The sequence below is a fragment of the Cheilinus undulatus genome, linkage group 3 (genome assembly GCF_018320785.1).
Source record: "Cheilinus undulatus linkage group 3, ASM1832078v1, whole genome shotgun sequence".
Lineage (NCBI taxonomy): Eukaryota > Metazoa > Chordata > Actinopteri > Labriformes > Labridae > Cheilinus > Cheilinus undulatus.
In genome coordinates, this window is record NC_054867.1 from 9,467,238 (window position 1) to 9,492,865 (window position 25,628).

A 25,628-nucleotide genomic window follows, 5' to 3' on the forward strand; every position below is an offset into this window, starting at 1 on the left:
CTCTGTGCAGACCAGTCATGTTCTTCCACTCCAGACTCTCTCATCCATGTCTTTATGGACCTTGCTTTGTGCACTGGTGTACAGTCATGTTGGAACAGGAAGAGGCCACCCCCAAACTGTTCCCACAAAGTTGGGAGCATGGAGGTACCGTTCTACTGGCAACCGCCAAACCCAGACTTGTCCATCAGATTGCCAGATACAGGAGTGCGATTCGTCACTCCAGAGAACGCGTCTCCACTGCTCTAGAGTCCAGTGGCGGCGTGCTTTACACCACTGCATCCGACGCTTTGCATATGTATGGCTTGGATGCAGCTGCTCAGCCATGGAAAACCATTCCATGAAACTCTCTATGCACTGTTCTTGAGCTAATCTGAAAGCCACATGAAGTTTGGAGGTCTGTAGCGATTGACTCTGCAGAAAGTTGGCCACCTCTGCGCACTATGCGCCTCAGCACCCCGCTCCGTCATTTTACATGGCCTACCACTTTGTGGCTGAGTGGCTATCGTTCCCAATCACTTATACCACTGACAGTTGACAGTTTGTAGAAACAGTCTGCATGCCTAGATGCTTGATTTTATACACCTGTGGCCATGGAAGTGATTGGAACACCTGATTTCAATTATTTGGATGGGTGAGTGAATACTTTTAGCAATATAGTGTATGTCTTCTGAAAGAGTTTTCACTGCCAAAACAAAATACACTAGATTGTTATTTTATCAAAGGCAGTATAATAGTGGGGTTTTTGGTGTCATCAGCCCATTCAGCTACAGTTATTTATAAAGAAGCTCATGACAGCAGTGTCTTTCATCATTCAGTCCCCAGAGCAGAGGAGGATCTCACGGGACAATGAGCTGTATAGAGGAAGAGTAACATGATGAGATCAGAATAACATGTTGACACAGATAGAAAATAACAAGACCTTTAGTGAGCTCTGTAGTGTTGATATACTCTCACAGGTGTCCTTTGTCTGAATCATGGAGTAAACACGAGGTTCAGCCTGACAGTGCTGTGGTTTTCCTGCTCCTCTTCAGCTGTCAGCAAAACATGTTCAAATGTAAATGTGCTCACTACTATGTAAGAAAAACAGTAAATACACAAGAAGGAACCTGCAATATGTTCAAGGGTAGGGTTGGTTTAAGGGCTGTTTGATAAATTGTATCATCCAATCCAACAAAAACTACAAAATAATCAATCTATTAAATTTAAGCTGAGGTGGGATAGTTTTATCCCAGCTCATCAAATAGACTTTTTAATGCAGTTTGGTGTCTTTTTTTTGCTACACTTGAAATAGTTAGGTTTATTCTTATTCATTGGCACAATACAAAAAAGACTGATTGATTGTTCATGAATTTTTACATAAAAATGTTCTCATAATGGATTAAATTTTTCAGTTTTAAATGGACACCTTCATTTTTATTTCAATGCATTTTTCCAAGTAAAGAAATTGCAGTGTAACATTTTCAATTTGTAAAAAATTACTAATCATTACCCCCAAATCCCTCGTTGTTTTAATCTATATGCAGTGCATGACAGGGACAATCCACAATAATCCTAACAGTCAGACTCCCTGTAGCTGCCACTGCTATTGAGTAATATATCAAAAACAAAATAGTTTTTTCCAAGTCTGAATTTGTATTCAACAACAGAGACCTGTAGCTGGGAGGTATCAGCTGGAAAACTCAACTGAACTAAAACATGAAGGTTAAGGTAGCTCAGGTTCAAAGATGACAACAATAGAGCAGAAAACAAAGCTCAGCGTTAGTTCATGCCGGAAACAATAGTCAAGCGCCCCGCCGTGATCAGCTGACGACCAGCTGAGCCCAACTGACCTATGGCTAAGTCCCGCCCTCAAACGTGATGAGCCAATCACAGTGCATATAGCCACTCCAATACACTCAGACATTGGCTGCCTGGACGTCCATTGAAATGAATAGGAGCAAGTCAGTTTTCGTCCGGTTTTACGAGGTTTTTTTGAGATTTTAGGTTTAAAAATGGTCAAACGGTGTTCATGGGGAACATGCGACTCCAACACAAGGTATCCTGAAAAGCTGGGCGACGGAGTGTATTTTTTACCCTTTCCTAAGCCACATCTAAACCGAGAAAAGTGTCTTCTTTGGATGAAAGTTTTGCAGTAGACCACATCAACTCAACATGGATAAAATTAACAACATCTGTTCTAAGGTAAGCCAACATCATATTTGAGACAGCATATTGTGACTTTGCTGGAAAGAAATATAAAGTTATCTTTAACATCTCTAACGTTAGCTAAAGTTAGCCTAACGTTAGCTCCTAGCTGCATTGGTCGTTGTGTCACGTTGTTTGTTGGGAGTTCATTGGCCTATTTTGTTCTAGTTTTTGTACTTTGGTGATCATACATCATTGTTAGCTGTTGTCCAAAGGGCTCTAGTTAAAGTAACGTTAACTTCTAGAGCTTAGCTTCGTTAACTTATCTGTAAAAGCCGAGATAACAAAGGTTGGCAAATGTTATGCTGAATTATTCAATGTAAATACTGTAGCACCAAACTAACAGAGAGACACTCGTGGAAAAGATGGTAAAAAGGCTGTTATAGTTTTCTCATATTCTGAGCCAGAAACCTTAACTTTAGTGGCACTTTGATCCTGATCCTCTATCTTGTGGTCTGAGATTGTGATGGCAACGAGATGCGGTTTATCACGTTTGCACTGGGACCTGTAAATTTTGGCTTGTAACTGAAGCTTTTTATTGACCTTCTCGGCAATAAAATGATTAATATATCCCTCCAGTGTGTAGTTTAAACCCTTTTGGTGACATCTAGATGATTTGTGGTCTTTCTGTCTCCAAAAATCATCAATGGCCTCCTGTGAAATGTCTCCTACTGTGACTGCAATAGCATCTGTCACTGAATGTTCATTGTTTGTCAGAGTGAGTGGAGGGGGCATGGCTTAGCCAGAGGTCAATTATTGCCTCCCAGGTCCCACAGCCAATCACAGCTGTCTCTCAACACAGGGGTGTATTTACAGTAAATTTGGTGTTCTTCTCACTGCTAGCATTAATGCTGATGTACCATGCTGCTGCTGGTGAAGCATAACCTCCTCCACCCCAGCCTCCTCCTTTATAGCATAAAGCTTGTTGCACCCTCATGTTCAGATTCATACTACTATGGATTTCTTGCTTTTGAACTAATTTTATTCTGTTCAGTCTACTTTATCATAAATGTATCTATCCATATGGGGCTTTTAGCATGCCCTCCCTGGAAAGTCAAAGCATGCTGTTTGACTAAGCCAGGAAGCATTTTATAAGCAGGGCCTTCTCCGCCAAGTAAAACCATATCCATTTAGCAATTAAAATGATAAAATGTATGACGGGAAAGTTCCTGACTGAAATGAGGATTTTAATGCTTTTTAGGGGGAAAGGTCCAGGTGTTTCAAACTAGAGGCTCCAAAAACGATCAGGTTGTCAGACATTTTTCAACATGCTAATAACTGCCAGGCAAAAGACATTATCACAGCAAATACAGTGGACTACTGAGAACATCAACTGCATGTCATGCATTTATTGACCTTAAACACTCTTAACAATCTGAACACTTTGTAAAGGAAGAAATAGATGAATAAGGATTAAAAAGATAATATGGGAGGATGATTATGTTAGTAATATTAAACTCCTCCATCTTGTTTTCATATTGTAGGAAGCCATATGATGGTCTGAAAAGAATGTATCATACTTGGCAATGAAACTTGACAAAGCCAGCAACACACTACAGGATTTTAAGATTTTAAGCCCCATATGAGGCAAGATCCTCATATGGGACAACCCCCATCCCCACCAAAGCTGTAAGACTAGGAGAAACACTGCATGACCAGGTGATGTCTAAAGGTATCATGATAAAAAAGACAACAATAATATTCAGTGCAACATATGTCACAGACTTACGAAAAAACTCAAATGGAGTCGTATGTTTCCATCACTCGCTAATTCATTCAAAATTCCAGTCAAAGACCACCGCCGAACAGACAGACAGTACTGATAAAAATATTTTGTGATTATGTCCATCCCTAACCTTAACCCAAAAATAAGGTGAGCCATAAGACAACACATCAAAACAAGCTGTCCAGTATTTAAAAACCATGAATATGCTGAAAGTCATAAAACTTAGAGAACAGCAAAGGCAAGAACCAATCATCCATCTGTTATCCACAGCACTTCTCCCATTCAGGGTCTAAGGGGGTTGGAGCTAATCCCAGCTGTCTTTAAGTGAGAGGCGGGGTACACCCCGGACAGGTCATCAGTCAATCACGGGGCTGACATACAGAGGCAAAAGACCAGGCACTCGCGCATTCATATCTATGAAATTTAAGAGACACCAATTAACCTAACGAGCTTGGTTTTGGAGAGGGAAAGGAAGCCCAGATAGAGCCCACGCATGAGAACATGAAGACTGTGTACAGAGAAGCCTTGGCCCATCGGGATTCAAACCAAGAAACAATTTTCTGTGAGGTAACAGCACTAATTAGTACACCACCAGGCAGCCCAAAAATCAAAATGAGCTTTAATTAAACAACATAAAAATGTTGAAAGATAGAATTCAGTCACATGGTGATGAAGTATGGACAGCCAACATTATGACTTTATATTTATGTTTTAAAAATGAGAAAAGTATAATACCCCCTCTTTAAGTCATTCGAAAAAGCTAAAAAATACAGCAGCGACTACCCAAAGGTAAGGAGCTGATCAGGAAAAAGCTCTTGGTGATCAGTCTTTCAGTGTGGTAGAATAAATGGGCTTCCGCTAATGATGCTTAAAGCCCTGTTACGTTATACCTAGCAGGCACTTATAGCCTTATCTGAACTGCAAAGTTTCATTTCCAGTCATGTAAAGAAGCTCCTAGTTAAAGCTAAACATATTAGCTTCACCACAGATATATGGGCATCAAATGTTCGTCCTGTTGGCATGTTGAGCCTCACTGCCTCAGTAGATATGAGGATTTCACTCTTAAAAAGCCTGTCCTGCACTCACAGGAGTGCTCGCTCAGCAGCCGCAATTGCAGCTGCCTTTGTTAACATGTTTCGGATATGGAAAAAAAGAGAAAAAGAACATGCATGTCATGCTACATGACATGCGCAAAACATGACACAGACTTCTGTGTGCCAAGTCTCCCATGCATGGTGCACAATCTGCAGGTGTCCTGTCTCAGTACTGGAGATGTGGGTGTCACTGGGTTCTTACAGAGCAGTTTACAGTAAAATGCCCATTAAACTAGATTGCTTAGTTAGTTTGTGCTGTTTAAAGCAGAATCAGGAGAACTACCTCAGTTGAAGTTTTATTTCTTTTTCCATCTTGAGTCTCAAAAATCTAAAAGCATTTTTACGCTCTGAACTATGGCTAGATTTTTTTCATTTAAGAATCTTTTTGTTGTTGTTATTTAAAGCACTTTGTCAGGAGTATGTCAGGGAGCCATCCTGTAAACTGGCTGAGTAATAAGGAGAATCAGTCTAAATGTATAAGTTATTTCTTTTTTACACTGTGGAGCTCAATGTCAGCAGGTTATTTTGCTGCTTTTTATTGCCCTCAAAGATGCAGATGACTCTGGCTGTACTGTTAAACATACATGTAGCATGGAAACCACATGTAACCTAAAGACATTACTGTAAATTTATCATTAGTGTACTACTGTATAAAAAAAACAACAACAACAACAATATATCCAATTCTGATAAAATCACATTTTGTCTGTTTCTAAAAAAACAGCCTACCAATATTTAAAAATAAATATTTGTAGTACAGGATGGAATTGGTGTTTTTTACAGTAGAGAAAATGTAATTAAATATCGGTATTGTAACGGCCAAAATGAATTTTAAAATATCGGCATATTGGATATCAGCAAAAATCCAACATCGTGCATCCCTAAATACAGGCTAGACTTAGTATAGGTCTAATGTCAAAGCAGCTCATCTCAAATAAAAAGTTCACCAGAGAGTGTTGGGAAAGGTACTGTTGTTATTCTTTCCTTTTAAACTGAATCTTACTTCCCTTATCTGCCAATATCATCATCTGAGATGGTAGGTGCATTTTTCTCAAAGGAGGGAGTGTCACAGTTGGACCACAATGCTGATATGAGGCTGTTAGCTTGGTGCTAAAACATAATGGAAATTGCAGTTAAAGTGCTGGCAAAATTAATATCATGACGGCACTACTTTTAACTCGAGAAGTGACTGATTCTACAGAACAATGTCAGTAAAGCAGGTTGTTTCTTCAGTTAAGAAATGCTAAGTTATTTTCTTAACATCTTTCCTGGCTATAATTTTACAGTTGCATTACTGGTAAAAAGTTTGAGACCTGTTGGCAGAAAGAAATGAGCCCAAAAGATCAGCAAATCAAGAGCCATGCCCTGTGTCAATCGTTTACAGTAAAGAGGTGAAATGAGAAAGATGCTGCCAAACTTTATAAAACAAGCCAATTTGTAGGTATTCTTAATGTTTGGTTATTACACTAAGGGCTCGTTTATGCTCAACAAATGCATGAAAACAGATCTGTGCAGTTTAAACTTTACAACCCTCATGGCTCTCATACTGATGTGAGTCTGTTATGCTGGAGTAGACGTTGACAAACTAAACACTGGAGGTCGCCATCTCTCGCTGAGCTAGTTTGAAGCTGCTCTATCTGTCCCATAGACCAGTGGTTCCCAACCTGGGGTCCAGGCAAGCCTTGGGTGGGCGCCAAAGAGAGTGGGAGTGGGAGCCTGTCTGCTCTGACCTTGTGAAAATTTGTTGAACATATTTAAAAAAAAAAAAAAAAAGACATTAATGATGACTAGAACCTTAATGCATGGAGTCATATTAGGGTCACCTCTAAAGATTAAAAAAATCAAGAGGATGTGTGAAAAGGGAAAATTTGGGGGTAAAAAAGAGAGTCTTAGATTATAAGGTCAAATTTTTACAAGGAAACAATCTCAGAATTTCTGAGTTTATATGGTGTAAATTTACAAAAAAAAAGACAATTTAAGACTGTTAAACTAAAAAAAAAAATACTCAAGTTTTCCTCTTTTTCTTCATTAATATTACTTTTTTTGTATTTCTGAAATGCTGTAGTAATAATAGCTAGTTTGTACTTAGATCTTTTTCATGAATAGTGTCTGTAGGCCTATTAAGGTTGGATTTTGTCAATAAAAACAACTAGAATTGACGCGTACTTTTTCCAAGTGGGTCTTGGGGGGGCTGCGCTTTCTTACCCCGAATTTACATATACAGCGTACACACCACGGAATGCCAGCGAATCAAACTGCGGTGCGCTTTGCTCCCTCTCTAGTCTATCATAGCATTTCCATAGCCGGAGCATAGTGGCGTGTGCCCGGAGCAGCACTCCACTCCGCTTCGTTTCAGATACGCCGCAGGTCTATTTCAGCGCCTCTGCCAAACCTCGTAAATTCAGTGTCGTTCAGAAAGCACCAACCATGGAAGTCAAAAGCGGGGAACATCTGGTTCTTTCAAAATAAAACACAATGCATGGACTCCCAATCGTAAATCATCACTTTATCAACATTACGTCTCATCCTGCAGCGAGAGCAAAGGGTCACTGAGAGGTCAGTGGGTCACAGAGCTACAATGGTGCCATTGACGAGGAAAAGTTAACTTTTAGCCAGGGAATTTTGCATAAAACCACAGATCCTTTAAGTAAACATTAACCTTTGAACTTCCTAATGTACTCACTCAGTGGAGGAAGCAATAATATCATGGACTTATGTCGGAAAGGATGACAAATTAACCCCAAAAGGTAAAATAGTCCACTGTTGACATGCTATTCCTGTGTGAACTCGCAGTTCTCCCGTGATCTCTTCCTGCTGATCAATGCTTGCTTACTCGCTTCTAGTGGGCAAGGTCGCTCGCCCTTCGGTCAGAGCAAACCCGCGGCGCGCACACTGTATATGGAAATTCGGGGTTAGAGGGGGGGGGCCCTAAGGAAAAAAAGTTGGGAATCACTGCCATAGACCAAAGAAAGAATAGTCTGTCCTCTTCTTAGTTGTGCTCTTATCATTGTCTGTCTTTGTGCCAAGGTGAGCTAACATCACTGACATGTTTGTATTTTCTAACAACTTACTCAAAACTAGGGCTGGGCACAGAGGGGGCAATATTTCTTTAACCTGAAATTTGTGTTAAAATACCAGTTTAAAATTGTTTTTGTAGCAGAGATGTTTTGCATTGCATACAATGCAGTCATTCTAGTGGTGTCTTTTTAGGATAGTGTACAAAAAAATCCTATTTTCTCCATTTTTTTATGTTTATACATACAATATTAGAATCAATAAAATTATCATTCCTTCAATACAAAAGTTCACATTCAATTTGCAAAATGAGTCAAAATCCTCACAGTTAGATATTTTTTCAAAATTGTCCAGCCCCAGTTTAATCTAATATTGTGTTGGTTATAGTGTAGTATGAATTATTGCTTGTTTTGCTGGAAAATGCACGAGATTAAGAACTTAAGATGTAATCGCATATTAAGTTGCAATCGCAATATTGGGTAAAAAAAATACAATTAGATTAATTTCTCAAATCATTCGGCCCTAATCAATACTCAGCAATATTTCCCCTGAAAACTCAATTAAGTCCGGCCAAATAATTCTTCTTTGGTGTGTTTTCTTACTCTGGGATGAAGTGTTGGCAGCACACTGCCCCACGACCGGGGGCGGTGTTGCAACGTTTGGTCCATAGCCGCAAAAGATGAAATGCACACAGAGTAAGAACAGTACTCTGTCTGTATCCGTATTTCAAACATAGAGCATAAATAAGCCTTAAAGGGTGTTTTCACACCAGAAAGTCCAGACCCAGTGTTTTAGTTATATTGTATGGTAATTTGTGGAAACACCACTTTTCACAGAGCATCGTGCACCTTCATTTGCTTCTGCCACAGTTTGTTTGTCTTTAGGTGGCGCTGTTCACCATCCTCTCGTATCCTCTCTCTTTCATTCTCTCAGTTGGAAAGTTACCATATTATTATTATTATTATTATTATTTTTTTTTTCCAGCTGGCCCTTGATAACATCGTCACACCAGATGTCAATAGGCATCTGGTCGCCCCTTCTCCCCATTAGCTTCCATGGCTAGATTTCCTATTTCTGGTTCTCATGCCATAATTTCCTGTCATTTATAAAAGGGTCCAAATCTTTCAAAATTATGCTTTCACATTAGGCATGAACCAGACTATGGTTCAGCGTGGTCTGGACTGAAACCACATCTTTTGGCCAGACCATGGTCCAAGGCAAACAACAGGAGGGTTTCCTGCCTGTCATGTGGTGTGTATCAAATTCAGAAGTACAAGTCCAACCCAAACAACTAAGGTGTAAAAGCATCCCAAGTTGAAGCATTTTGGCTCCCCTGTGTAAAGAAATAAGAAAGGAGAAAAGGTGACAGACAAACAAAAACAATGAGCAGACACTGCCAGACTGCGGTGACAGACTTGATGGGGGGAAAAAAGTCGCATGAGGAGCAAATCATCACCCCGAAAAGATTCGCAAAGATGTGAGGAGCAGAATTCAGCTGGAACAAAAGACTCTTAAGGAAGCGTTCAACAGATCACAAGGTGTATCAGTAAATGTATCACCAAAGACTTTGAGCTATTTTTAGTGGTGGAAAATGAGGGTTTTGGAAGTATATACAGTGCTTAACAAATTTATTAGACCACCTGTCATATTTGTCTCAAAGACCATCCAGCATCATGAAGTGCTTTAATGCGGACTCTTTCATTTTCAGTCAGCTCTCCACGTTTTACCATTTTGAACAGGAATGAGGGATTTCAAACTGAATTCACCCAAATTTGAGCCGGCTCACTGGGCTTCTCTGAGAAGTCAGAAATTAATCAAGCATAACATTCAACCACTAAAACTCATTTTTCTGTTCAGGAATGCAAGTCAATAACTATCATCTGACTTATTAATAAAGAAATATTCATGTGCTTGAGTATTTTTTCAGTTTTTTTGTAAATCAGTAAATTCATGGATAACAATAATAATTCTATTTTAGCATTAAAAATATCATTTGGGTTAAAGAGCTTCTACATTGGTGTATTAACCATTGCAGAAACATAAAAAACGATTTTGGTAATTACCAGTGCTCTTAATTGAGGGCACTTTTTTGAGCATATTGTAATATTCAAAGTGCAATTATTGTATAACTAGAATGGCCGTCTGTGGTGGCAGACCCATGCCTAAGCAGTGCCACCGAGGAACTCACACTCCCATTGATTACTATGGTGTTCAAAATTTCGAAGTCCGAAAAAGACCGAACGGATGCGTGGATCATCACCAAAATCTAATCGATTCTTCCCTGTCGCTATTCCAATATTCCCTGAGAGTTTGGTGAAGATCCGACTTTCCGTTCTCAAGTTATCTAGTATACACACAAACAAAGAAACAAAGATACGGAACCCTTTACATAACCCCCTGGCGATTTCATCGGCGAGGGTAATAAATGTTAACGTCACTTTTTTTCGTTTTTTTGGTACCACTATAAATATGGTATCATGGACTTGTTACAGAGGTATTATCATACATTGAGGCTTTGTTTCTGTTACATCCCTATATAACTACGGCTGGCCTTACACCAGAGGACTTTGCGAAAACTTTTAGAAGGCTTTAAAACAACTAACATCTGAGAGCCTCTCACATCTAAAGACAATCTGTCAGCAAGTTGTTGAGTTTTTAGTCACGGATTAAGATTTTGCAAAGACTGGGGGTCAGTGGCGCAAAAAGTGGGTATGCACTATATGCGGCGCATAGGGGTGCCGCGCTAGAGGGGTGCCAAAGCCAAAGATGGGGGGAAAATTATTTCAAGTTGCATTTTCTGTATTTAACAGCTGTTTGTGCATGTGTAAATGATATGATCAATAACAGAGGCATGTCAGTGATTAGGCGCCCCTCCGCTCCCTCACCTCCCCTCCTCCCACCCCACCCCAAACACACACTACAGGCGCGCCAGTGTGCGCCCCCTCAAGCACTGGTGCACGTGTTTTTATTTGAATCATGTTGTCATCTGATGACAGGTAGCTGAAGACGGAGAGGCAAAGAAGAAAGATCTCAAGCGCACAAAACAGGAAACAGAAGTGGGAGAAGGAGAAAGATGTCATAGGAATGAAAAAAAGGTAAGTTATGTCCGTGTATCAAGAGGAGGCTTGTAAATATTCAGGTTAGCTAAAGCTGCTACTAGTAAAACGACAGGTTGCTGTTTTCTCGAAAGGTTTGTGGTTATTTTGTTGTTCAGTTATCATTTTTTAACTAGATGGTGAATCATAAAACAGATCAATTACAGAACTTGGGAGTGATACACTTGAGTTTAAATGTCTTCACTCTGATATAACACTACAGTGCTGTTGTGACGTCTCTGAAAAGTCTGATCAGATGCAGCATCCAATTAGTAACTGATATCCAATAAAGATATCATTTAATATTAAAAATTTCATGTTTTTTATATGTGGTTTGACTGCTGTATTTTTGAAACCTCCTTAACACAAAGTTCATGTCATTCAGGTGTGAGGATGGAGACAACGAAGAGAAGAAGAGAGAGAAAGAATCAGGACAGACAGGGGAAGGCAACAGGTTGGTCTAATATTAGGTGTAAGTGTAGGAATAGCCACTTGATACCAATTTCTAAATATTATTTATATTGAAAAATTGCATTAGCAAGATGTGTTACTTATTCAAAGCTATTAAATAATGCCTGTTTGACCATATGACTTAGCGGAGAAGAACACAGGCAAGGGCTGAAGAAGACAGAAATGAGGTTGGTGATGGCATCTGCTGTAGAGGAGATCAGTGATGACATCAGGTAGGAATAACTAAACTAGTGAGGCCACAAAAACCTAGATGCCCTGTATGGTTTGAATTTCTGCTGACCAACCTATTCACTGTGTCCTTTTGGGAAAATTAGTGCAGGCAGACTGGCAAGTCAATCACCACAGAGGAGAATGTGGAACAGAGAGATCCAGATGATGATGAACAGGATGTGGAACAGAAAAGTGCAGAAGAGAGAGGTGCAGAAGAGGGAGAGGAGCAGAGAGGTCCAGATGATGATGAAGATAAACTGAAAGGTGCAGAAGAGAGAAGTGCAGAAGAGGGAGAGGAACAGAGAGGTCCAGATGATGATGAAGAGGAACTGGAACAGAGCGATGCAGATGAGGGAAAGGAACAGAGAGGTCCAGATGATGATGAAGAGAAACTGAAACAGAAAGGTGCAGAAGAGAGAAGTGCAGAAGAGGGAGAGGAACAGAGAGGTGCAGAGGAGAGAGCAAGGGCAAGGCCTTACTCAGAAGATCCAGCTGAATGGCCTTCACCACATGAAATGGAGGACTCATTGAGGCAGTACATGGTTGAGAATGGCCCACAGAAATGTCCTGATGGGCCATATCCAAGATTAGACAAGAGTAAAAGGTGTTTTTCCAAAGCATGGTGTTTTTGTGTACTGTCCAATGGAGACAAAGTGGAGCGCGATTGGTTTCTGTACTCCAAAAGTACTAACAGAGTCTATTGTTGTGCATGTAAGCTTTTTGGTGAAGGTAGAGTTGCTGACACACGCCTTGTGGTGGGGTATAATAACTGGCAGTGTCTTTCAAAAACACTGAAGCACCATGAAACCAGTGGTTATCACATAAATGCTTACTGATGTGGAAAGAATTGGCAACCCGCTTACACCTAGGTAAAACTATTGATAGCGAATTGCAGGGAGCCATGGCCGCTGAAACAGACACACTGGAGAAGTGCGTTGACTTGAGTGATCGACTGCATACTCTTCCTTGCAGAGAGAAACTTGCCACTGGGGAAAAAAATGCAGTTAGGAAATCCTAAATGGAAACTTTCTGGGTGTCCTTGACCTCATAGCACGGTATGTTGTCACACTGGCAGAGCATCTTAGAAAGGCTGCCTCAAAAAAAAAAAAAAAAACACCGGATATCTGTCCTGGTGCACTCAAAATGAATTTTTAGATTCAATATCAGAATGTGTTTTAGGTCAAATCTATGCCCAGACCAAAGCCTCAAAGAACTTTGCAGTGGAATTGGACTGCACACCCGATATTTCAAAGCAAGAGCAGGTCTCAGTAATCACACGGTATGTTCATACAGATGAAAACAAGAAGGTCACTATTACTGAGTCTTTTGTGGGGTTCACTGCTGTGAAGGACACAACTGGGAAAGGCCTCACAAATACACTGACAGGGGTGCTGGATAGTCTGGGGTTGAAGTTGGCTAATTGTAGGGGGCAAAGTTATGACAATGGCTCTAATATGAAGGGAATACACAAGGGTGTCCAAGCTTTAATACAACAGAGACATCCAGAGGCTCTGTTCATCCCCTGCTGTAGCCACAGCCTGAACCTTTTGTTATGCGATGCAGCCTCATCCAACAGAGAGAGTCTAACCTTCTTTGGCACTCTTCAAAGATTGTACACCATCTTTTCGTCTTCTGTGAAGAGGTGGGATATTCTCACAGAATTTGTTGACATCACACTAAAACCTCTGAGTGACACCAGGTGGGAAGCAAAGCTAGACTGTGTCAAAGCTGTACGTTTCCAGTTGGGGGGGATTCTAGATGCACTAGAAAAGCTTAAAGAAGTGGCAGGAGACAGCAAAATTGTCTCAGAGGCAAAGTCACTGTCTGACGAGATTCTAAGTATGGAGTTCCTCGTGTGCCTCTTGGTTTGGTATGACTTGTTGTCAGAGATCAACTTTGTAAGCAAGGCACTACAGGCAGCAGATGTCTCAATGGACACAGCCATTAGATTGATCAATTCTCTGAAAGAGTTTTTGCTCAAGTATAGAGAGGAGGGCTTTGAGAAGTCACTTGACATTGCACGCAGGATAGCCATTGAAATGGATGCTTCTCCAGAATTCAAAGGGACGTTTTAGGAAGCAAAAGAGGTTCAAAAATTACAATTCCAGCACTGGCCATCATGAAAAGGAACCCGAGAGGCACTTTAGGGGCATGGTTTTCAATGTCATTGTCGACACAGTCCTGCAAGAGTTGTCTGACAGGTTTTCCAATCTTCAGCTTGTGTCTGAGAGATTTAAATTCATCATTAAAATGGAGCACATGACAAAAGCTGAGTTGGAGGAATCAGTTACCAGATATGTCCCGGACTACCTGTGAGGTTTCCAGAGACATCATTCAAGAAATATACCCAGCAGGCCGTCTTCTGAAGGGTTACAAGGCTCTTGAGAAGTTAAGTTTCCTCATACAGGAGAATCTTGAGTTGGTGTTCCCAAATTTGACAGTAGCCCTTAGAGTATTCCTGACCACGCCTCTGACAGTTGCATCTGCCGCGAGATCCTTCAGTAAGCTGAAGCTTATCAAAACATACCTTCCTTCAAGTATGAGCAATGATTGCTTGACCCAGTTAGCAGTGATCTCTATTGAAAACAATGTGGCACTGTCTGTTTCATTTGATGCCATTCTTGACAAATGGGCGAGTGCAAAGGCATGACGTAACAATTTATTGGTAACATTGTTACATAGAGTACAAACTGTTGTTCAGATGTCATAATTTCATATTTCCACTACAAAGAATGTATTGAGCAATGGCTGCTGTTACATGTTGTTACATTATTATACATTATATTTTGGTTTTGATTGAGCTGATCACCTGCTTTAATATGTAACTTTAAAATAAAAGTCTGTAATTAAAGTCTTGTCTTTTATATTAGTCCACGAATACATAAGATTTATACACGTAAAAAAAAAAAATCAGGTTGTTGTTGTTGTTGGTGGTGGTGATGGGGGGGGGGGGCGCTGTCATGTGTCTGCATACCCCTCAGAAAGCAGGTAGTTGCACCCCTGCTTGGGGTCACTAACTACACGACTAAAATACGATTCCTTTGTAGATTTTTCCCATGATGCATCTGATGGAAATTCACAACAACAACTTTTGGGCAGAGAACAAGATTTAGAAGGAGATGGAAATTGCATTTGAGTTAACATCTTGTACAATCTGATGTTTTTTAAACATTCACATCGAGTAAAAATGAGTTAAAATCCGAAGCAACTTTGAATGTTACCGCAACAACCGAAAAACTATCCTGGAAACTCTTCAGAATAAAAACACAGTATGGAAATGTGAGTAGTCGCACCACAGACACAAACCGATCCAGTTTTTACTTTGAAAAACCCAATGGAGGTTTAATGCACCTGTCATGTCAGTCTGGGATGAATTGACAGACAAGAAACACAAACAGCGATTCAGAGATCTGACTGCAGCTCCGGGCTGAGAAGTTTTTCCATATTTTGAGTTATTAGCGGACATTCAGCGGCTTCAGATTGATCTACAATCACGTTCATGTTTTGAAGAGTGTAGTGATTTAATGTGCTTAGGCATAACACTGGATCAAATTGGTTGTGGTTGACATTTGCATCACTGACAAACCATTTGCATAAGACCAGATTAACGACTTACTACGGTATCAAACAAGTTTAATATTGTCATAACGCCAAGGCTGCAGAAAGACTGCCCTTGCAAAGCAGATGGATTCGCCCGTTTCTGTGTTTCTCACTGTCAAATCCATCTTGCAAAGCTTCCATATAAGCAGATTGGGCCCTGTAAGAAAGTGACAGGACCAATCAGCATCGAGTGGCAGTACTTTCAGGCGCAGCAGAGTCTGGGTTTACATAAGCTAACAGCAACAAGAGACTGGTGCAATTATGGTGGAAGAGATTAGCATGGATGCTGCTATAGCGTCAGTTTTATCAAAACTTGATGACATTTCTCCATTAAAAGAAGAACAAAGAACAGCATTGAGTTGTTTTCTTTTCAAAAACGACCAAAGTCGTTTACTGACATGTCTACAGTCGCCATGGTTCGTGTTGTGCAGTTCTCTGGAGTTTATTCCTCGGTAGCAGCGCATACCTACGAACACATGTTTCATTGCGCTGATTGGCCAGTAAAGATGTGACAGACAGAATGTTCATCCAATCACCCTTCAAGTTTTTTTTCAAAGGCTCTGCCCTTTCCCAAACACCGTCTATGGGAGGTTTACCAGATGGATGTATGATGTCAGGTTAGCCTTATAACTTGTCGGATCGAGTTTTATCACTTCCTTACACCTCATGACTGATATCACAGGAGCCCGCTGCAACTCTAGCAAAACTCATAATTTTACTTTGACTTGGAATTTGATCTGTATCTTCGAAATGGTACGAAATATCGTCAGGTGTAGGGTTTCCTTTAAGATGTTCACAGGTGTCCATTTCTTCATTCAGCTAAATATCTACTTAAACTGTGTTTAACTGTCTAGTCTAGAGAGGAGGAAATACTTTGAAAACATTTAAGTCCTCACAGGGTTACTGTATCAGCGGGTGCGATGTGAGCCTGATATACTCTGTGGAGCATGGCTAACATTAGCAGCTAGCTCTGCCCGTCTTCCCTCTAAGCAGATTTGTACTTTGCGATATGTGGCCTTTTTTCACTTCAGCTGAGCAGTTAGCTCAACCGTCAACAGCCTACATAACACTTTTTTCAGTTTTCTACTTAGAAAACTGTCATACTGTGTTGTTCCTACAACACGCTAATGGCTAAGCTTCTTAGATTTCCGTCCAGTAAAGTGTCTTGGGAAAGCTCTGACAGGATGGCTACGGCTATTAACTGAAGCTACAGCGGCTTCTAGTGGCAGGAAGTTCATTACAGTTTGAAAGAGAATTAGACTGGGATTTTAAGTCCAAGTTTATTTATATCTAAAAAAAAGATACGTAATCGGTTTAAATAATTCATAAATCTTCTGCAAATTTAAACCACTCAAACGGTTTCACTGCGTGCATCCCTATATTTAACGTTGTTATACATTAAAAATTATGCAGGAATGCATGTACAAAATGACTCAGTGATATACTGTCTGTGTAGGTAATAAAGGTGTAACCATTCATCAGTGCATATCATTATATATATATATATATATATATATATATATTGGTTGATTGATGATCCAATTAGATCAATGAGAAGTCAAAACATCGATCTAAATCGATGCTTAAAGCTACACTTTTATTATGAAATTTCCCCCGCATGCCTGTTGACAGTGTCAGCCCCAAGCAGCATCCTCAACAAGCTAGCTGCAAGCTGTGGCTGAGGGAAAGATGATATCCTCTCCTCTCTCGGCTGTGTGAATATATTTCAGACGGGTCTCTCCCCTTAGTTTGCCGACTACATCTCCATCTGTATCCAAATATGACCGCCTTTATGTGATCATTCAGGGATAAAAACACTCAACTCACTATGGCAGAGATATCGCGAATGCTGTCTGCAGCAGACCGCAGATAAAGCAATGTTTACGTATCAATACATTTTAACAATAATAACTACTGTGAGTGGTATTCAGAGTTACAGTAGCCTAACTAAGAGATCAAATAAAACATCATGATATGATGAAAAATGTAATTATTGACCTTAACTGAATCTAGAAAACAGGTTTACACTGACAGCCCTACTAATATTATTAATTCAAAGTCTGACTGTTAAGGAACATGCTGTCTCCTAAAACATTCAGGTAAAGACCAATAGGTGTCTGTGGACGTTCACAGCAGAAAACATGTCATTAAATATGACTTTTTTTCCTACTGTGTAATGATCAAACCAATGAACTGATTTAATATTTCTTAAGTTGAAGGTATATTCCTAGTAATATTTCCTTATGGGGTTGCATCAGGCTTTCATTCATCATAAAAAGGCTCCCCTCTGTCTTTTGGCTCTGTCGGTGGTGAGGATCTCGCTCTGTCTCCTGTGCAATAGATTGTTCTAATAAGAGCTCAGCTTGAGATGAGAAGGAGGGGGACCCCTGATGCCTCTGCACCCAGAGGCTATTCTCATATGCAAGAGCTACTACAATGGGTGGGAACAACATGAGCACACATTCATCCTTCAGTCTCTTCCTTATGTTCCAACCTGTCTGCCTTTACTTTGGATTCCCTTGTCTCTAAAACCTTCAGAACCTATCTACCACTATAAAGCTCTGTCACTGTGACTCCCTGGGGGTTATAAAGGGGGAAATATGAAACAACAGTCATTCACAAAGAAATATGAGGCTCCGTTTGCTCGTTTAGTGCCTAGTCTCTGGTAGATGTAGTGCAAAGTGAGCAGACTGAGCCTCATCCATCAAAGACGGTCGACTACCTGTTACACTAAAAGTTGAATGCGTCTATGTTTTGAAATAAACTAAAAACGAAAGGATACGTCATGTGCACAGCCTTCTTAGTCTGAGTTGTGTTTTATTTCTGAAAAATTGAGCCAGACAGACTCCATGATGCGACTGTGGAAGCAACAGTTGGTGTCACGTATCGTAGCGATGTGTTGCATGAGGAAATAGTGATTTAAGCCCTTATTATGTGGTGTTTTCCCCTCTTTTACACTCTGATCTTACCTTTTGCTGCCTCCTTGCCATGTCAGTAGGTTGCTTTGCGTTAAATGGATACGCGATGCAGCGCATCACGAACACATACAGCTGGAGTCTCTTTTTCTTCTCCTCTTCCTCTCTCTGCATCTTCTCCAGGTCTTCCTTCTCTTTGTCGCTGCCTACCGAGGGGCTTGGACTGGAGGGGCGGCCGCCACCACTCCCTCGGCCCCGGGGCTGGAGCCCTGCGCCGCCGCTGTGGCCGTCGGCGGCGGCGGCACGGCCCGTTGACGGCCGGGCTCCTGCGACGCTCTTCGGGGCCGCCACCTCTCTCCTCTCCACCTCCAGGATCTCATCCCCTTCCTCCTCGCTGGAAGACGGGTCCAACATGCTGCCGAGGCTTGGGGTGGAGGCTGCACCTGCTCTGGCTGTAGAAACTGTGAAAGTAGAGGAAGATGCCGGTAGGGCTCAGAGGGGGAGAGCCAGGATGAGAGGATCAGACTGTTGCTGCTCTCCAGGAAAAAAAAGAAAACACACACAACCTGCCGACAGACGAGTCAATACCGGAGAGGAAGAAAAGAAAGTGTTGGAGAGTCTGAGGCTCGCTGCGTGGTTTTTCAGCCAGTCAGTGGCACATAGGAGGGATTTGAGATGATATAAAGGGGGAGGGGTCGCAGGGGGAGTAAACAGGAGGAAGCGCTGATGTTGATGCTCTGCTGCTGGAGGAGGAGGAGGAGGAGGAGGCTGGGCTTCAGGCTGCTCTCAGATCAGTTTGAGCACACTGAAAGTGAACGGCCACCTGATGATCACTGAGTCACATAAAGAGTGATTTACTCAGCGACGGACCGGAATCACACCTTTCACAATAAAAGCCAGCCTACTTCAATGAAAATGCATGAATGAAATAAAATATCAGGGTGGGAAAAATTTTTTTAAAGTATTTGCGACAGTAGAATTTTTTTTTTTTTTTTTTTTTTTTTTTTTTAGGAAACAGGATCCCTGAAATAATCCTAATTCAGGGGTGTCCAAACTATGGCCCGGGGGCAAAATATAGCCAGTGGGCCATTTTTCCCCCTTCTTTTTAGCCAGTTGTATCCCATTGTGCTCATTTAAGCTAACATTTGCCATTAAATAACACTTTTTTCCCAACTTTTTTGCCACCTTTAATCAATTTAAGCTACATTTTGCCATCAAATACCACTACTCTTTTGCCATTTTTATCCCATTGTGTCCATTTAAGCTACCTTTTGACATTAAATAACAACTTTTTTCCCATGTTGACACCTTTTTTTCTAACTTTTAACCATTTTTTAAAAGGTTTTATCCCATTTTTGCCCTTTTTTCACAGTTTTTCTCCCCACTTTCACCCACTTACTTTGACCTAAATTAAATACAACTTGTTTCCACTTGTTTTTCCTCTTTTTTTCCTATTTTTTGCCAATTTTTTGCTGCTCTTGACTGCTTTCAGTCACTTTTCACAATTTTTTTGCCCCGATGTTGCCATTTTTGCACCATTTTTTGCTACCTGTAACTCATTTTTTGTCACTTCTCATCAATTTTTGCTACTTTCCGACCCTTTTCCTCCTATTTTTGTCGCTTTTTGACAATTTTTCCACCTTTAACTTATTTTTATTGCTACTTTAAGCTGTTTTTGCCACCTTTAAGCCATGTTTTTGCCACTTCTGGACCATTTTTTGCTACGTGTAACTCATTTTTTGTCACTTCTCATCAATTTTTGCTACTTTCTGACCCTTTTCCCACTTTTTGGGCCCCAATTTCACCAATTTTCACCCATTTTTGTTCCTTTTTGACCATTTTTGACACCTTTAACTTATTTTTAATTGCTTCTTCAAGCTGTTTTTGCCATTTTTCACCACTTAGATTGTGGCTCTGGCAAATGTATTTTTTTAACAGTTTGGCTCTTTGGTAGGGTTGTAGGGTTGAGTAACACTGCTCCAGACAAATATTTTTATGATGGAATAAGTGAAAATCATGATGACAATCAGAATAAGCAATAGGGCTGAACGATTTGTAAAAATCATCCTATTTCCTTTTTTTTTCCCAAAAAAAATTGCGATTGCAATTTAATATGCGATTATTTTTGGGTTAATCTTATGTATTTTTAGACAAATTTAAGCAATAAATAATTCCATAAATAAGACCATGGTTATTGAAAACAATGAAATTATTTCCAAAGCAATTAATCCATAGTAGCATGAATCTGAATATATCTGAAATCTCTGCCGCTGCAAAAAAAAAATATTAGAAGAAATATTAAACTGATATTTTGACACATTTTAAGTTAAAGAAATATTGCAACTTCTGCGATTTGAAAATTGCAGCAGGCCATATTGTGTTTTAATCTAATTTGCGAATAACTGTCCAGCCCTAATAAGCAGTGGTGGATTTAACAATGTTGGGGCCCTTAGGCTTGTGGTTGTGAAAATTTGTTTAACATATTTAAAAAAAAAAAAGTAATTAATCATGATTAGAACTGTAGAATGGAGTCACACTAGGGTCACTGCTAAAGATAAAAAATCAAGAGGATGTGTGAAAAGTGAACATTTAGGGGTAAAAAATAGATTCTTAGGATTATAAGGTCAGATTTTACAAGGAAACAATCTCAGAATTTCTGAGTTCATAAGGTTCAAGTTTATAAAATCTTAAACTTTGACATTAGAAACTATTTGTTTTTAAGTTTTTAAATCCTAAATTTTATAGTGTACAGGCAAAAATGTACAATAAACCAAACATTAAAAAAAGGGTGGATTTTCAACATTACTGGACTTTATAATCTTAGAATACCAGTTTTTGGTTCACACAATTTAAGACTGTTTAAGTGAAAAAAAACAAAACTCAATTTTTTCTCTTTCTCTTCTTTAGTTAATTATTGTTTGTGTATTTCTAAAATGCTGTGGTAATAATAGCTAGTTCGTACTTCGATCTTTTTTCATGAACAGTGTCTGTAGGCTTATTATGTTGGGATTTTGTTAATGAAAACAATTACAAATAACGTGTACTTTTTCCAAGTGGGCCTTTTTTTTGGGGGGGGGGGGGGGGCTAAGGATAAAAGGTTGGGAACCACTGCCCTAGGCCAACACAGGGATGAGGCCCTCCTGTTATAAAAAACAGGAATTACTGTTGTGCAGCGTGTTTGGTTAGAAATGTACAGGTGGATTTTAAAATGTCCATCAGAGACTGCAAATGGACCTCTGAGAACCAAATGACATTAGAGCTATGGAATACTAGTTTACATGTTAAGTTCAAAAACAAATGACAACTTACACATGGAAATATATTTATATCCATTTTGGTTTTTAGTCATTTTTTACCAACTGAAACCTCGTAAAACATGATTATATATACACATACATATATTTGATCATAAATATATCAGTCAGATACATAACCCAATGTTTATTCTAAAATGTTTGTTAAAATAACACAGTTAACAAAGAAAACTCTGTGTGTTTTTCAAATCAAACTTTTAAAAAGATGTCATACTTCAAAGAATATTTGCCTTTTGTTTACATTTGATCATTTACAGTTGGCTTGTATGCCTCTGTATATAATATTTCTGAAATTATTTGTGAAAACTCAGGACATTTCAGTCTAGTTTTAGTCCATAAAAATCTTCATGTTTTAGCCTTTACTTTTAGTCCAAGCATTTACTTTCTTGCCTAAATCTGGTACCAAGTCATGGTAGTGTGTTCTATACACTCTGCCAAACCTGGGGTCCCTGCTTTCTACAGCTGAGAGGCAGAATTGCATTGTTTTTTGACAGATTTACCACCAGTGGAGAAATATTATGGATTTAGAATGAACTAAATTAGATATTAGTCTAGTTTTAGTCTTCTTGACAAAAACTAAACTTACTTTTTTTCAGTTTTAGTCATCACAGATCTATTTTTGTTAGCCTTAGTCTAGTTTTTGTCATGAAAAGAAGTCTGTTGATGAATAGTTTTAGTCATAGTTTTAGTTGATAAAATTAACGCTGCTGTGATGAATCAAAGAAAAAGGGATTAGAGCACTCAAAAACCAACCACAAGCCTTTTTTCACTATCTGCTCCATCTCAAAGTCTGATTTCCAAAGCATATCATGCTGCTCTTGTTTAGTGGAGATGAGCCATCAGCTTCTTTCCTCACTGCTGCAGGGAGCATAATTTTCCTCTTGACCAGAGGCGGATCCAGAGGTAGCTGAGGTTGACCGCAGCCCCCCTTGAAACCAGATGACCTGACCAAAACCCTTGACAATGGTTAGCAATTTCTTTTGTCATCCACTGATGTGGATGTTATTTTTCTTTAATCATATTCAATTACTAAGAACATCTTTAAACATCCAGTTCGTCAGACTGGTTTTAGTCATTCTAACACACTACAGGTGAGATATATTGACGTGGTCCAGTCAGTAGCCCTCAGTGAAAAAAGGTGGACATCCCTGCACTAATCCAATGCTCCGTATGCAGGATTTCCCTGGATGAATACGCAATTTCCCAGAAATTCAAGTAACATATTAAAACAAAATGCATCGTCCAAAAATGCAACGCAGCTCTCAAAGTATCCTGATAATAATAAGTTACCAGACTGTATGGATTTTAAATGAAAAATATTAGCTCAATTTGAATTTGATGGCAGAAACACATCTCAAAAAGTAGGGGCAGGACAAAAAAGGCTGGAAAAGTAAGTGGTACTAACTTAAAACAGCTAGAGGAGCGTTTTGCAATTTAGGTTAACTGGCGGTATATCAGTGACATAACTTGGTATAAATGGAGCATTTTAGAGAGACAGAGTCTCTCAGAAGTAAAAATGGGCAGAGGTTCACCAATTTGTGACAACATAATATCATAAAAAGATTTAGAGAATGTGGAGAAATCTCTGTGTACAAGGGGCAAGACTGAAGGTCAGTATTGAATGCTCGTGATCTTTGCTCCCTCAGGTGGCACTCCATTAACAACAGGCATGATTCTGTACCGGGAACCATTGCATGGACTCAGGAACACTTCCAGAAATCACTGCGTCAAAGCAGTTGGCCATTCCATCCACAAATACAAGTCAAAGCTGTATCACGCACAGAAGAAGCCATATGTGAAACGTTCCAGATGCCGCCATCTTCTCCGGGCCAAACTTCTTTTAAAAATGGAAAACTGTTCTGTGGTCGGATGAATCAAAATCTGATATTCTTTTTTGAAACTACAGACACCATGTCCTGCAGACTAAAGAGGAGAGGGACATTCCTCTCACAAAACTCCAAAAACTGGTCTTGTCACTTCCCAGATATTTACAGACTAGAAGAGGGGATGCTCCGTCATTGTAAATGTCTTTTTTGAGATGTGGTGCTGCTATCAAATTCCAAATGAGCAAATATTTTTCATGAAGTGGTGAAATGTCTCAGTTTTAACATCTGATATGTTGTTTATGTTCTGTGGTGTGTTAAATATGGGTCTATGAGATTGAAAAATCATTGTTTTTATTTACATTATACACAGTGTCCCAACTTTGTTTGGAATTTGGTTTGTGGACCAACTGACCAATAAGTTGTTTTCTAGTTTTAGCACTTTGAGTCACATTGACTAGTTTAAAGTGGGTTCTTTGATAGCTTAACAGCATTGTCAAATCCATATTTTATGCTTCAGACATTGTAATTACTCATCTGTTACATTTCTCTGCATTTCCTACCAGAATATAAGTTGTCCAATCTTACAATGAACATGCCCCTTTTTCCCTCGGTTAAACATGCTCTCGTGTTGTGTTATAAATTAAGTAGTCTGTTCTGTGTTTGAATTTTCTTTATTTTTCTTCCATGCATTGTAGGAATAGAGTTAATATTTACGACATTGGGAGCTATTGTGTTGGAATGATCAAAAATAACTGTTCTAAAGGCAGCACTCCACACATGAATGGAACAAAACATCACCCCTAGCCTTTACAGTGTATAACCCTGGCAGGTGCACTTAGTTACACACCTTATTTAATTGGTAGAATATCTACATACAAACATTTGCAAAAGGTGGGGCCTCCAAAAGTCTGTCTGTATTGTTTAAACAGTGCACATCAGATAAAAACCAATATGAGTCACAATTCAAACAAATAACAGATAAAAACGGTTACCATAACACCCTGTAATATTATGAGCCTTTTGTTTCAGATAACATGTTTTTATAGGACTCATATATTTCACATGTTGTAGCCCATAAAACATTATTCTTAGACCAGTCACCCAGCGCAGTGGGTGGTGAACAGAACAGTCAAGGAAAGGTATATGAGCAATTTTGTGCATATCAAGAAGCTGAATATGCGTTTCATTCCTGTAGGATAAATAGTGCCTATGGGCTGTTTTTTTCATCAGTTTAGGGGGCGCTATTGAACCAATTTCCCACGCTCATATTGGAAAACAATAAACTATCAAAATTTCCAGCAGATCACCTGTCCATACTAATTTCCATGATTTTTCATGCATGTTAAGACACTCAGAAATCTCCCAAAAATATAAAATAATTACAGTTAAAGCTGCAATCAGCGATAACGAGCCCACGCACCCTGTTGCATGTTGTTGCTGTTGCAACCATGGATGTGTATCAACTGTTGGATGCTACCATCAAGGCGCTTTGCACCCATGGGGTATGTGGGTTTTGCAACACTCACACTTTCACAGAAACAGATATTACCCCCCTTTTCTTTCCAGAATATGCCATGGTTTAGGCAGTAAACAGACAGCAGGTGTGAGCTCCAAAATGTGAACAATCCAGTGGATTGTAAGCTTCAGTGCTCCTCTCTCTCACACCCTTGAGGCCTCACTCCCTCTACCGTATGTGCATGCTCACTCCACAGAGGAGAGATGACAGAATGGCTGAATTTAAAAAAAAGCTCTATATTTTATTCAAATTACTGTAATTGAGCACTTTTTTGTGTACATTTACTTTTTGAGTAGTTCATAGAATTAGTCATCTTACTTTTACTGAAGTATATTTTGTGGGAAGTATTATACTTCACTACATTTTAAAAAGCATCAGCTGAGTGAAAAATTAAGCAGTAAAAAGAGGGCTAGGTTAAGGTTGGTTGCGTGCATGCAGTGTTGGATGTGTGTGAGTCAGCAAAGCAAAGCTACACACAAAGAAGTGGTCTCAGTCTGAAGGCCAAGGAAAGAGAGAGCACTCAGGGAACAGGGCTGCTTTATAGCCTCCTGAGCCCAGCCTGCTCAGGTGTGCTGCATTGCTGAGAGTGATCAAGACTCCAATCCAATTACCTGCAACAGAAAACACAGCCAGCCCTTTTCATTTAACAGCAGCCTGCATAT

The 25,628-nt window shown here is 39.7% G+C and overlaps 1 protein-coding gene across 2 annotated transcripts in view; it reads right to left on the reverse strand.

Moving 5' to 3' along the window:
• cadpsa (Ca2+-dependent activator protein for secretion a) overlaps positions 1–18,885 on the reverse strand; it is a 297,442-nt gene extending 278,557 nt beyond the window's left edge. For both annotated transcript variants that reach the window (XM_041783235.1, XM_041783234.1), the window contains exon 1: positions 18,365–18,885. In XM_041783235.1, coding sequence (XP_041639169.1) covers positions 18,365–18,724 — 360 coding nt within the window. In that variant the 5' untranslated portion in view covers positions 18,725–18,885. The remainder of the gene's footprint in view (positions 1–18,364) is intronic.
• Between the last annotated feature and the right edge of the window lie 6,743 nt (positions 18,886–25,628).